Source organism: Lissotriton vulgaris, chromosome 4_1 (assembly GCF_964263255.1).
Source record: "Lissotriton vulgaris chromosome 4_1, aLisVul1.2, whole genome shotgun sequence".
Lineage (NCBI taxonomy): Eukaryota > Metazoa > Chordata > Amphibia > Caudata > Salamandridae > Lissotriton > Lissotriton vulgaris.
The window spans coordinates 1,772,180,265-1,772,192,290 of record NC_141691.1 but is presented as its reverse complement, the minus strand read 5'-3'; the positions used below and the strand labels follow the sequence as shown (position 1 = coordinate 1,772,192,290).

Genomic DNA, 12,026 nt, shown 5'->3' with positions numbered 1-12,026 from the left:
CCTACAAGTGTGACACTCAGACTATTTCAGGACACACAAAGCTGTAATAATGGCGTGAGAGGCTGGTATAATTAATTTTCACTGAGGCTTTGACTTGATAAACACAGTTGGTGCGCTTACTCAGACAGTACCACCATGTGGTGGACTGTTACTAGAGCCAGTGCTGACAATTAAGTGCTGGTGCCACCGGCTCAAATTAGGCCCTTTGGTAATCACTTCACAAAGTCACTCATAGTGTCATATCTCTCGTGGATACACACATAAAGCCCACCACTAAACTCCAAAGATTTGTAATTATAAATGTAATTTATGAACATAATGTGAATGAGGGCCAGTGAAGTTTTCAAGTTATTTTAGCATTATGGACAGAGTACTCCAGAATACTGATATGATGTCTGAGTGTTCTCATTACATTTCAGTTACATTTAAGAATGTTCATATACCCAGGGCTTTAAGTGGGCCGGGTCCTGTCAGTACTCAGCACTGGCAGTTCTAAAAAGCAGGTGTGAGCCAGGTCCCTTTCATGCTCTCTATTATTTCCCTCACCCAGCGAGTAAAAAAAAAAATCTTAACGTTGCAGCAGTGCTACCCTTCACTGCGTTTGATGTATCTTAACCCCTTCGCCGCAGGGGTAATTCCCCCGCTGTTCTGGGGGGAAGGGAGGCACGAGCAGTGCCCCGGTGCTCATGACGAGCTCGGCTCGTCAAGCAGGATGGTGGCGCTGTGTTCATAACGAGCTGAGCTCGTCATGACCACACCCGTTTTCGTGGAACGTTCAGCACAGCAGGGGAATTATCCCCACATGTGAGCGCCACGGCGGTCATGACGAGCTCAGCTCGTCATGAGCACAGAGCAAACGTGGCTCATGAGGAGCTGAGCTCATCATGAGCATGGGAGGGGTTAAAGGGCCTCGTTCAAAAACTTTCACAGTCTCACCATTTCAGAACTGAAGTATTTCAAAAATTTTACACAAAGATGCCACTGTTGTTGCTTATTTATCTTATGCAACTAACATCCATTGACAAAGCCAGTAGTCCTGGCCTGCTGTAGGTGCAATGTTACTTGTTCTATTATAGATCTGGATGCAAAGACAGAAACAGCAAAATACCAGTCGGACAGCCCATAATGCTGAGCAGAGATTTCTAACTTATGTATTTTAAGTCACACCCATAATTATATTGACCATGCTCCTTTGAGAGAACCCACAGTTTTGTCACCCCACTTAAAGCCCTGTATATACCATTTCTCACACATAGCGATGCTCACAATAATAACAGAACTCATTAAAGAAGCCGCCCGCAACCCCACATCCGTATGGTTGGCAAAGCAATATTGCCCTAACAGCACACCCTCTTGCAACGTAGAAGTCCTCTAACTTTCAACACAGTTCCTATCACGGAATATTGCATGACATTATCTAAATTAAATAAATACAAATATTAGTGATGACTTAGAATCAAATGAGAGCCTCTTACTTACTTGCCCTCAGAGCTGTAGCTATTCATGCTCCCATCTGTGGACTCACGGCTGGCTTGCCGAGTCATCCAGTTTCTCATCTCCACAGCCAATCCAGTTTCTGTACTTCGTTGTACCGTACTCCTTAATTTTTTGCCTCCCGATTCTGTTGAAAACAGAAGATAGTCATTATCATGTTACTACAAACTATGAACACTGCTACCAAAGAACACAAGCATTGATAAATCCAATACGTCTGTTTCTGCCTTTATATTTCCATGATCATTTTTTTACCTTATGCTTAACCCCTTGCGTGTGGCCGCGATTCTGCGCCTGTGCGGCACTTCTAAAGAGTAGGCGGGTTCATGACGGCCCCCAGCCGTCATCAGCACACGCTCACCGTGCTGTATGACGGACGGGGGCCGTCATCAGCATGCAAGGGGTTAAGATAGCCAAACATAATATTTGTATATAATATGTGTGAGAAGGTGGCCTGATATGCAGTGCTCACTATTCTAGTGAACACTATGTATCAGTCCAGCAACCCTTATTGATGATTGGTTGTAAGTCAACCTTATAGACCAGCTATCCTAGTAGCGTGGATACGAGCAGTCTAAGGCTAAAGACTCGAGAGGGCGCGTTAAGCCCGCTGTTTACCACACATATACCCCTTGAATACCAAGTGAAAGGACACCACACAAGTGTTATGAAAATAAACAGTTATTTATTTAAAGATCACAACAGCCCTGTACTCTTTATGAGGACAGGGTACTAAGCACAAACCAAAACTCTTACAAAAATACTTAAGTTAGCACAGTATATACAAATGCCCGAGGGGCACGGAAAACCATATACTCTGAAAGTGGAATGCGAAATTCCTAGCAGGTAAGTACAGTACTAATAGCTTTTGGAATCGCTAGGACTTGACTAGGGAATCGTTAGATTATGTCTAGGAGGCCTAGGGGACTCGGGTGCAGTGTGTGCACTCTCACGCGAGATGCGGGACAAAAGTCTATGGTAGCTAGGAATTAGAAAGTTAGTGTTCTCGGGCGAACCCGACCTGGTAGGGAGAAAACGAAAGTAGATTCTGACCCTTGGATAGTGAGGCTATGCTGGGGCACCGAAATGCCGAAGTTACCTAGCCCAGGGGCTGCAGCTGCATAGGTCTGAAAAGACGTCGGGAATCCTCGTAGACGGACCAGGAGCCGGAAGAAAAGATGCTGGCCGGTGACCAGTGAAGAAAGTTCAGTCGGATCCAAGCCTGGATCTTGAAGATAGATGACACCTGAAAGCAGAGGGGACCAAGTTCGAGACTACTAGCCAGTAGTCAGTGGGCACCAGGAGGGCACCGGATGGTAGCCACCTCGACTAGGTGAGTGGGTGACGCTTGACTCGAAGATCTCACGGACCAGGAGGCGTTGTCGGCGACCAGGATGGAGGATCGAGCTGTCCCACGAAGATAGAAGCTGTCGGCGTCGCTGGACCCAGGATTGGGCAACAAAGCCTTGGCAAATTCAAGCCCACGCGGTGGACCTAAAATGGCGTCTGGAGTGGACCAGGAGGGTCCGGGGTGCCTCTCTTGAAGAAGGAAGCAAAGGCCAGCCTGGAGCAACCAGACCAGCAGTCGTGAAGTCGTTGGGCGTCGTTCAGAGGGCCACAAGCCAGCCGGCTAGTAGCCAAACAACGCGGTGCACAGCAAACAGCAGAAGGGCCCCACGCAGATCGTGGAGATGCAGGGGGGCTGATCTTGGGTGCTGGAGCTGCGCAGGGTCGGGGCTTCTCGGACCCCAAAGCACTCACCAGTGGAGGACACGGTGGGCTTGCAGTAAAGATGTCGTGCAGTCTTGGCGATCGTCGGTCCCTTGAGGTCTCGTCGCACTCACGGTTCTCAGCTGGGCTGTAGAGGTGAGTAGAGGTCAGAGGTGCCAGGGAAGCCGGGTCTCGTCGAGCTGGGTCGTCGGATTCGTGATGAAGGACTTGCAGCAGACCGCAGTGTTCTTTAGGATGGTGCCTGCGGATGCAGGGTGACTACTCCTTAGCCACAAGGGAGAATCTTGAAGAAGAAATCGTGAAGTCCTTTCGAAGAAAGTGGTATCTTGATTCCAAAGATGATCTAATTTTAACAGGGGGCCCGCTCCCATCTTTATACTAAAAAAGGGGGCTGACCCGGTGACTAGGTCCTGCCTATGGGTGGGACTAGGTGGGGGGTGGTTACACCCCTCAGCCATGCCGGACTTCCCCAGGCCAGGGGCTGGTGTGCCCCTGGAACTGGTTCAGACCGGCCTATGCGTAGTGAGCACCGGGGTGCCACTCAGCAGTCACCTTCCTGTAAAGCCCTGCCTACCCAGGATACACAAAACCATGTCTGGGACGGTGCTAGCACCGCCCCTGACAGGAAACCCTTTGTCCAGGCTCCCCTCGCTGGAAGGACTCCCAGCTGTAGGGGGTCAGACTCGTGTCTGTGGTGGCAGCATCCATTTTGTGGAGCTGAGGCTTCAGTTAACTTTAACCGGGGTTCACAGTTACATACATGTCGTGTCCCTCTAGAAGGGTGGAATGCTAACCCCGTCGCCAGAATTGGCGAGGGGTTAGTATTCCAATTCGTATGACACCTTACTCGACATGTTTTGATAAAGCAATACCAAAGATAGCATTTAACCGCGAGGATTATAATGCACTTAAGAGTATATGGTATGCGATATCATGGAGCAGCTATTAGGACTTGATTCCGCAAGCTGCAGACAGGCTCAGCTCATGCCAGAGCACCATCTCACACGATTCCAAGCACTCTGCCTTCAGGATTGTCAAGGCCTGCCATAGGAGTGACTGATAGGAATCTGTGTGTCCATGTTAGGGTTAGGTATAGGTATACTACACCTACAGCAAAGGGTGATTACACGACTTTGCCCCAGCTGTCATGCAGCCAGTTGTGTCAAATTTAGGAGGCCAGCCAGGGGTGGCACAATACATGCTGCAGCCCCTGGCAGCCCTGGGTACACCTATGCCCTGAGTTACAGGGTCTGATAGGGTGGCCCAGTACCAATTGGAAATGTACCTAGGGTACATGGAATCCATTTTAAAGAGAGAGCAGTAGGCCTGGGGTCCTGATTGGCAGGGTCCCAGGTCGACTATGTCCAAAACCAGCTAAAACACAGGGCAAAAAGTTGGGGGCAACCATAGTCAGGATGTACCTTCCTACACAACCCCCCCCCAAACGAAAGGAGATAAGGCTATCCTTGTCCAGGTAAGCCTCTATTACCTAAGTGGCCATATAAGGAAGGACCAGCTCTGGCTTGGTTTCCCCCTGTGTCATGGTCCACTAGGCAACCCCTCACCCTAAGGGTATCTGAGGGTCTCCACCATAGGGAATCTCTGTCTCTGGTGTGTCTTGGGAAAGAAGAAGGCTGATGCTGGGATGGAGTACTGAAGTGAGGCTCCTCTACCTTTGGGCTCAACTTCCTCCAATCACCATCCATCATATGTGCCTTTCTTTCTTTAGCTGAGATGCACTGAGCTCTCAGGGTCAGCCTCTGGCTACCTAAAGCTGGAGGCTGGGTCCCTCTGTTTGGCTTACTGGAGGGACAGGTCAGGTCTGGGGTTTTTAGGCCCCATGTTTGGCTGTGCCCAACAGTGTCCAGCTGTGGGAGTTCCCTAACTACTTTTAAGGGGGATCCCTCAGGAGTCTGACTTATTTTCACTTGGCTGGGTTTACCAGCTTCAGTGACCCTAATCTGCTGATTAAGTGGTTCTTTTGGACAGGGGGCCCTTTGGGGTCCACCACTGGCCTCCCTGGTCTCTTCAGCCCTGGGCTGACTGAGGCAGGGTAGAGAGGTGCAGGTTACCTGCTCCAGACTGGGTCCCACCTGGGAAGGGTCCACTGCCATCAGGGGCTCTGCCAGGCTAGGCCTGACTACCTCTGGGGCAGTTCCTTCAACAGGGGTAGAGTCAGTTCCCTGAGGAGGCTGGCTCTCACCTAGTGTCTGGGAGGGGGGAGACTCTTCTTCCTCCTCAAGGCTCTCTGTTTGAGTGGAGTGATCCATTGTTTCAGGCTTCACAACCTCACTATCTGTCTGAGTAGAGGCTGAGACCATTTCAACCTTGCCAACCTTTTCAGGGAGGACTGGTGCTTGGACTGGGGCTGTAGCTATTACTGCCCCACTAACCTGTCTGGATAGGCCTATCATTCTGGAATGAGTTTCTTGTTCCACTTCAGCCCATGCTGAGAGTTCCAGGTCATTCCCCAGTAAGCAATCTACAGGTAGGTTATCTGTCACTGCCACTCTCATGGGCCCTGTGACATTACCCCAGCTGAGCTTGACTACTGCCATGGGATGCCTTCTCTTCATTCCATGAATGTCTGTCACCTGATAAGTAAAACCAGGGGTCAGTTGAGCAGAGGGGACCAGATGGTCACTCACCATGGTGAGGCTGGCCCCTGTGTCTCTGAATGCCTCAACTTTCTGACCATTCACTAACACTTCTTGTCTATACTTTCCCAAAATGTGGGGTCCAGTAGTGAAGTTGGCAAACCCCATGCCAGTCTCACAGACAAGAGTGTGGCCAGGGAACCTGGCTAAGCCATAGTCCTCCTGATTGCCCAAAGTAATGCCCACCACATTCTTGGGGGCACTCCCACCACCTGGGGGATTACCACTAGTGGTAACAGGAGGTTTAGGAGTATTACCTGGGGGTGTATTTCCCTTATTACCATTTTTAGGGCAACTGGCATCACTTTTGTAATGGCCCACCTGTTTACAGGTATGGCAATAAGGTTTCTTCTGTTCTGAAGGAGTGTTCTGGGACCCACCACCCTTGTTGGAGTTTTGGGGCCCTAGGGAAGTCTTCTCTGTGGATTTATCCCCACCCTTCTCTTGAGGCTTGGTTGATTCCTTTTTCTGGTCACCACCCTGGTTTTTAGGCCTAACCCTGGTTCTGACCCATTTGTCTGCCCTCTTACCCAATTCCTGTGGAGAGGTCAACTCAGAGTCTACCAGGTGCTGATGTAATAACTGGTTCTGACAATTATTTAAGATTTGCTCCCTCATAATTAGATTATACAATCCTTTAAAATCAGTAACCTTACTACCCAGTAGCCAGCCTTCAAAAGCCTTAGTGGCACAATCAACAAAGTCAGTCCAATCTTGAGACTGAGTTTTCTGGGTGTCTCTGAACAGCATCCTGTATTGTTCAGTGGTTAAACCAAACCCATCAACCAGTGTATTCTTCAAGATTTGGTAATTGTTAGCATCCTCCACCCTTGTGGTGAGGAGCTTATCTCTACCTTTACCATCAAAGGAGAGCCACAAGATAGCTGCCCACTGACTTTGGGGAACACCCTGCACAGTGCAGGCTCTCTCCAAAGCAGTAATCCATTTGTGGATGTCATCCCCTTCTTTAAAGGGGGGCACTATCTTATTCAGGTGCTTTTTATCAAAACTCCTTTCCCTATTGCTAGGATTATTGCTGCCACCAGTGGGGACTGCCCCACTCAATTGTTGCTCTCTAGCAAAGGCAAGCCTTTCTTTGGCCAGGGCAAGTTCTTCCCTTTCAATCCTCAGATTGGCTGCCTTTTCCTTTGCCTCATACACTCTCCTCTGGGGAGATGTCATTCCCCTTTGAGAGGAACGTTGAGAGCCATTGGTATGAAGGGATCTGTTAGAGCCTCTAGATAGAGACCTAACTCGTCCATTCCCAATGTTAAGCTGACCTGAGAGTGGCCCCAGGGCTCCCCTAGAGTCCCTCTCATGTCTGCTTAAGTTGGTCCGGGTTAGTCTACTGACCTCTACCTGTCCCTTATCTGCCTCATCCCCAGACAACTCATCCTCCTCCTCAGCATCATCTGCCTCATGGAGGGGATGGATATCAAAGGGACCCTGTAAGGAGGGCAAACTTCCTTCTGGATTAGAAGGGTCTGGGTTACCAGCCCTACTGGCATCATAAGCCTCTAAGAGACCAATCAGAAAGGAAGTGGTGGGGTTAGACCCCTGTTTTAGTTTCCTGAGAGTACACACTTGTCTCATCTCATGGAAGCTAAGAGCAGCATATTTAGAAGTGACCTGTGGAAGGTCCACTGACACAAGGGGATACTCAGAGTTTCCTCCTTTGTCTGACATGCTGATTCTAGTGTGGTGTAAGTGATGCACCTACCTACACTATGTGTTTACCTACTGATCCCTTGCTAAGAGTTGCAGCCAAGGTGTGCTAAGCCTTGAGGAGCTACAACAGCTGGTTCAGTAGAACTCAGAGTATTCTAAGCTTTAGTTATATGTACCTAACAGTCCTTTATGTGATCTTTCAACAAGATATTCTTAGGATACGTGTGGTAAAACAACAGCAAGCTCAAATCCCAACCGCTGCTCACCAATGTGAGAAGGTGGCCTGATATGCAGTGCTCACTATTCTAGTGAACACTATGTATCAGTCCAGCAACCCTTATTGATGATTGGTTGTAAGTCAACCTTATAGACCAGCTATCCTAGTAGCGTGGATACGAGCAGTCTAAGGCTAAAGACTCGAGAGGGCGCGTTAAGCCCGCTGTTTACCACACATATACCCCTTGAATACCAAGTGAAAGGACACCACACAAGTGTTATGAAAATAAACAGTTATTTATTTAAAGATCACAACAGCCCTGTACTCTTTATGAGGACAGGGTACTAAGCACAAACCAAAACTCTTACAAAAATACTTAAGTTAGCACAGTATATACAAATGCCCGAGGGGCACGGAAAACCATATACTCTGAAAGTGGAATGCGAAATTCCTAGCAGGTAAGTACAGTACTAATAGCTTTTGGAATCGCTAGGACTTGACTAGGGAATCGTTAGATTATGTCTAGGAGGCCTAGGGGACTCGGGTGCAGTGTGTGCACTCTCACGCGAGATGCGGGACAAAAGTCTATGGTAGCTAGGAATTAGAAAGTTAGTGTTCTCGGGCGAACCCGACCTGGTAGGGAGAAAACGAAAGTAGATTCTGACCCTTGGATAGTGAGGCTATGCTGGGGCACCGAAATGCCGAAGTTACCTAGCCCAGGGGCTGCAGCTGCATAGGTCTGAAAAGACGTCGGGAATCCTCGTAGACGGACCAGGAGCCGGAAGAAAAGATGCTGGCCGGTGACCAGTGAAGAAAGTTCAGTCGGATCCAAGCCTGGATCTTGAAGATAGATGACACCTGAAAGCAGAGGGGACCAAGTTCGAGACTACTAGCCAGTAGTCAGTGGGCACCAGGAGGGCACCGGATGGTAGCCACCTCGACTAGGTGAGTGGGTGACGCTTGACTCGAAGATCTCACGGACCAGGAGGCGTTGTCGGCGACCAGGATGGAGGATCGAGCTGTCCCACGAAGATAGAAGCTGTCGGCGTCGCTGGACCCAGGATTGGGCAACAAAGCCTTGGCAAATTCAAGCCCACGCGGTGGACCTAAAATGGCGTCTGGAGTGGACCAGGAGGGTCCGGGGTGCCTCTCTTGAAGAAGGAAGCAAAGGCCAGCCTGGAGCAACCAGACCAGCAGTCGTGAAGTCGTTGGGCGTCGTTCAGAGGGCCACAAGCCAGCCGGCTAGTAGCCAAACAACGCGGTGCACAGCAAACAGCAGAAGGGCCCCACGCAGATCGTGGAGATGCAGGGGGGCTGATCTTGGGTGCTGGAGCTGCGCAGGGTCGGGGCTTCTCGGACCCCAAAGCACTCACCAGTGGAGGACACGGTGGGCTTGCAGTAAAGATGTCGTGCAGTCTTGGCGATCGTCGGTCCCTTGAGGTCTCGTCGCACTCACGGTTCTCAGCTGGGCTGTAGAGGTGAGTAGAGGTCAGAGGTGCCAGGGAAGCCGGGTCTCGTCGAGCTGGGTCGTCGGATTCGTGATGAAGGACTTGCAGCAGACCGCAGTGTTCTTTAGGATGGTGCCTGCGGATGCAGGGTGACTACTCCTTAGCCACAAGGGAGAATCTTGAAGAAGAAATCGTGAAGTCCTTTCGAAGAAAGTGGTATCTTGATTCCAAAGATGATCTAATTTTAACAGGGGGCCCGCTCCCATCTTTATACTAAAAAAGGGGGCTGACCCGGTGACTAGGTCCTGCCTATGGGTGGGACTAGGTGGGGGGTGGTTACACCCCTCAGCCATGCCGGACTTCCCCAGGCCAGGGGCTGGTGTGCCCCTGGAACTGGTTCAGACCGGCCTATGCGTAGTGAGCACCGGGGTGCCACTCAGCAGTCACCTTCCTGTAAAGCCCTGCCTACCCAGGATACACAAAACCATGTCTGGGACGGTGCTAGCACCGCCCCTGACAGGAAACCCTTTGTCCAGGCTCCCCTCGCTGGAAGGACTCCCAGCTGTAGGGGGTCAGACTCGTGTCTGTGGTGGCAGCATCCATTTTGTGGAGCTGAGGCTTCAGTTAACTTTAACCGGGGTTCACAGTTACATACATGTCGTGTCCCTCTAGAAGGGTGGAATGCTAACCCCGTCGCCAGAATTGGCGAGGGGTTAGTATTCCAATTCGTATGACACCTTACTCGACATGTTTTGATAAAGCAATACCAAAGATAGCATTTAACCGCGAGGATTATAATGCACTTAAGAGTATATGGTATGCGATATCATGGAGCAGCTATTAGGACTTGATTCCGCAAGCTGCAGACAGGCTCAGCTCATGCCAGAGCACCATCTCACACGATTCCAAGCACTCTGCCTTCAGGATTGTCAAGGCCTGCCATAGGAGTGACTGATAGGAATCTGTGTGTCCATGTTAGGGTTAGGTATAGGTATACTACACCTACAGCAAAGGGTGATTACACGACTTTGCCCCAGCTGTCATGCAGCCAGTTGTGTCAAATTTAGGAGGCCAGCCAGGGGTGGCACAATACATGCTGCAGCCCCTGGCAGCCCTGGGTACACCTATGCCCTGAGTTACAGGGTCTGATAGGGTGGCCCAGTACCAATTGGAAATGTACCTAGGGTACATGGAATCCATTTTAAAGAGAGAGCAGTAGGCCTGGGGTCCTGATTGGCAGGGTCCCAGGTCGACTATGTCCAAAACCAGCTAAAACACAGGGCAAAAAGTTGGGGGCAACCATAGTCAGGATGTACCTTCCTACAATATGTATATAAATATAATAAATATATGTATATATGCTTTTAATTACAGAGTGGCAGTAGCCACTGTATAGTTATAGTTAGGGTTACTGGAGTCAGGAACACCACTAATGTTTGCACTTTACACCCACTGGACGAATCTTCACAAAACTTTGCAGACCTATTGCACCCCTTACATTGGTGAAGGATTAGTGGCATTTTGTCAAGGGGTGCAAAGGAAAAAGTGGTGTCCCAAACCACACTTGCACTCCAATGCATTTTACATAAAATATTGTATTTCATGTAGCAGCAAAACGGCTGAACAGATTGTAATGATCTTTCACAGCAATGTACATTCAATTATGTAGATGATTATTTTTCTTATTGCAAGTGAAGTTATGAAGTGATAATGAAGTTAAAAAGGTCAACAACTTAGTGATAACTGTGTACCACTATACTACTAAAAGTAGCAAGGCAGCCCAAAAAATTCTTCTTCACTAAATGAACAATTAAAACACCTATTTATGCTAATGGAAACCTTATAAAACCGATATATAAAAAATAGAATGCATCTTAATTTACATAAGTTTTCTTTGCATTCTCTCTGGCTCACAAAACAGAACTGTGCCGAACAAGCCAAACAAAATCCATCTTTCTTATGTACCTATGTGCAACAAAATGAAAAAGTGACTTAGCAGTGAGCTACACAAACTACTAAATGGAGGACATGATAACTGGCCACTTGGGAAATAAAAAATAATCTCAATTTTTATAACAATAATGATTGCCTTTCATTCACTTTGCGCTTCACATATAGCACAATCCCATTAAAAGTAGCAAGGAAGCCCAAAAAATAAATTAGACTGCATATGTGCAGTTTAAGAATTAGTATGTATACAACTAAAATACATATTTATGGCCACATGATTATGTAAACCACTAAACAAATACATAACAAATACAACTGATAAAAAGAAAGCAATCACGTTAAATCTGATTGCCACACTGGAGGTATAGTGGTATTCCCAGAGATAGGGATCCTCGGATGTTAGCTCCGTAATAACTTTCCATCCATTTGACGAATCACCAAAAACTTTCCAGACCTAAAGCATTTTCTGCATTTTAACCGCATCGCTGCTGCGGCGATTTTTGCGCTGTGCGGCTTTTTTTTAAAAGCCGCGTTAAATGACGAGCTCAGCTCGTCATCAGCACACGCCACCCGTGGCTGATGACGAGCTGAGCTCGTCATCAGCATCGAAAGGGTTAAGACGATGTAAGTTTTTGTAGTGAATTGAAAGAGGGTGCAAAGCTAAAAAGGGGGGGGGGAGGGGTCTCAAAACGTGTTTTTCCACCAAAGCATTTTTCATAGGCTATTCCATTTGACATAGCGCGGAAACAGCTCAACTGATTTACATGAAATCTGGCAGGATTATACATTCTGGTGCAAAGATGATGCTTTTGTGTAATGCAGTTAAGAAGGGAAAGTATTCTTTAAGTTATAAGACATTTA

The 12,026-nt window shown here is 48.4% G+C and overlaps 1 protein-coding gene across 3 annotated transcripts in view; it reads right to left on the bottom strand.

Annotated features, from left to right (window-relative positions):
- Window positions 1-12,026, bottom strand: part of RIMS2 (regulating synaptic membrane exocytosis 2) — a 1,859,827-nt gene that overhangs the window by 18,739 nt on the left and 1,829,062 nt on the right. For all 3 annotated transcript variants that reach the window (XM_086966100.1, XM_086966101.1, XM_086966099.1), the window contains one exon: window positions 1,480-1,621. In XM_086966100.1, coding sequence (XP_086822226.1) covers window positions 1,480-1,621 — 142 coding nt within the window. The remainder of the gene's footprint in view (window positions 1-1,479; window positions 1,622-12,026) is intronic.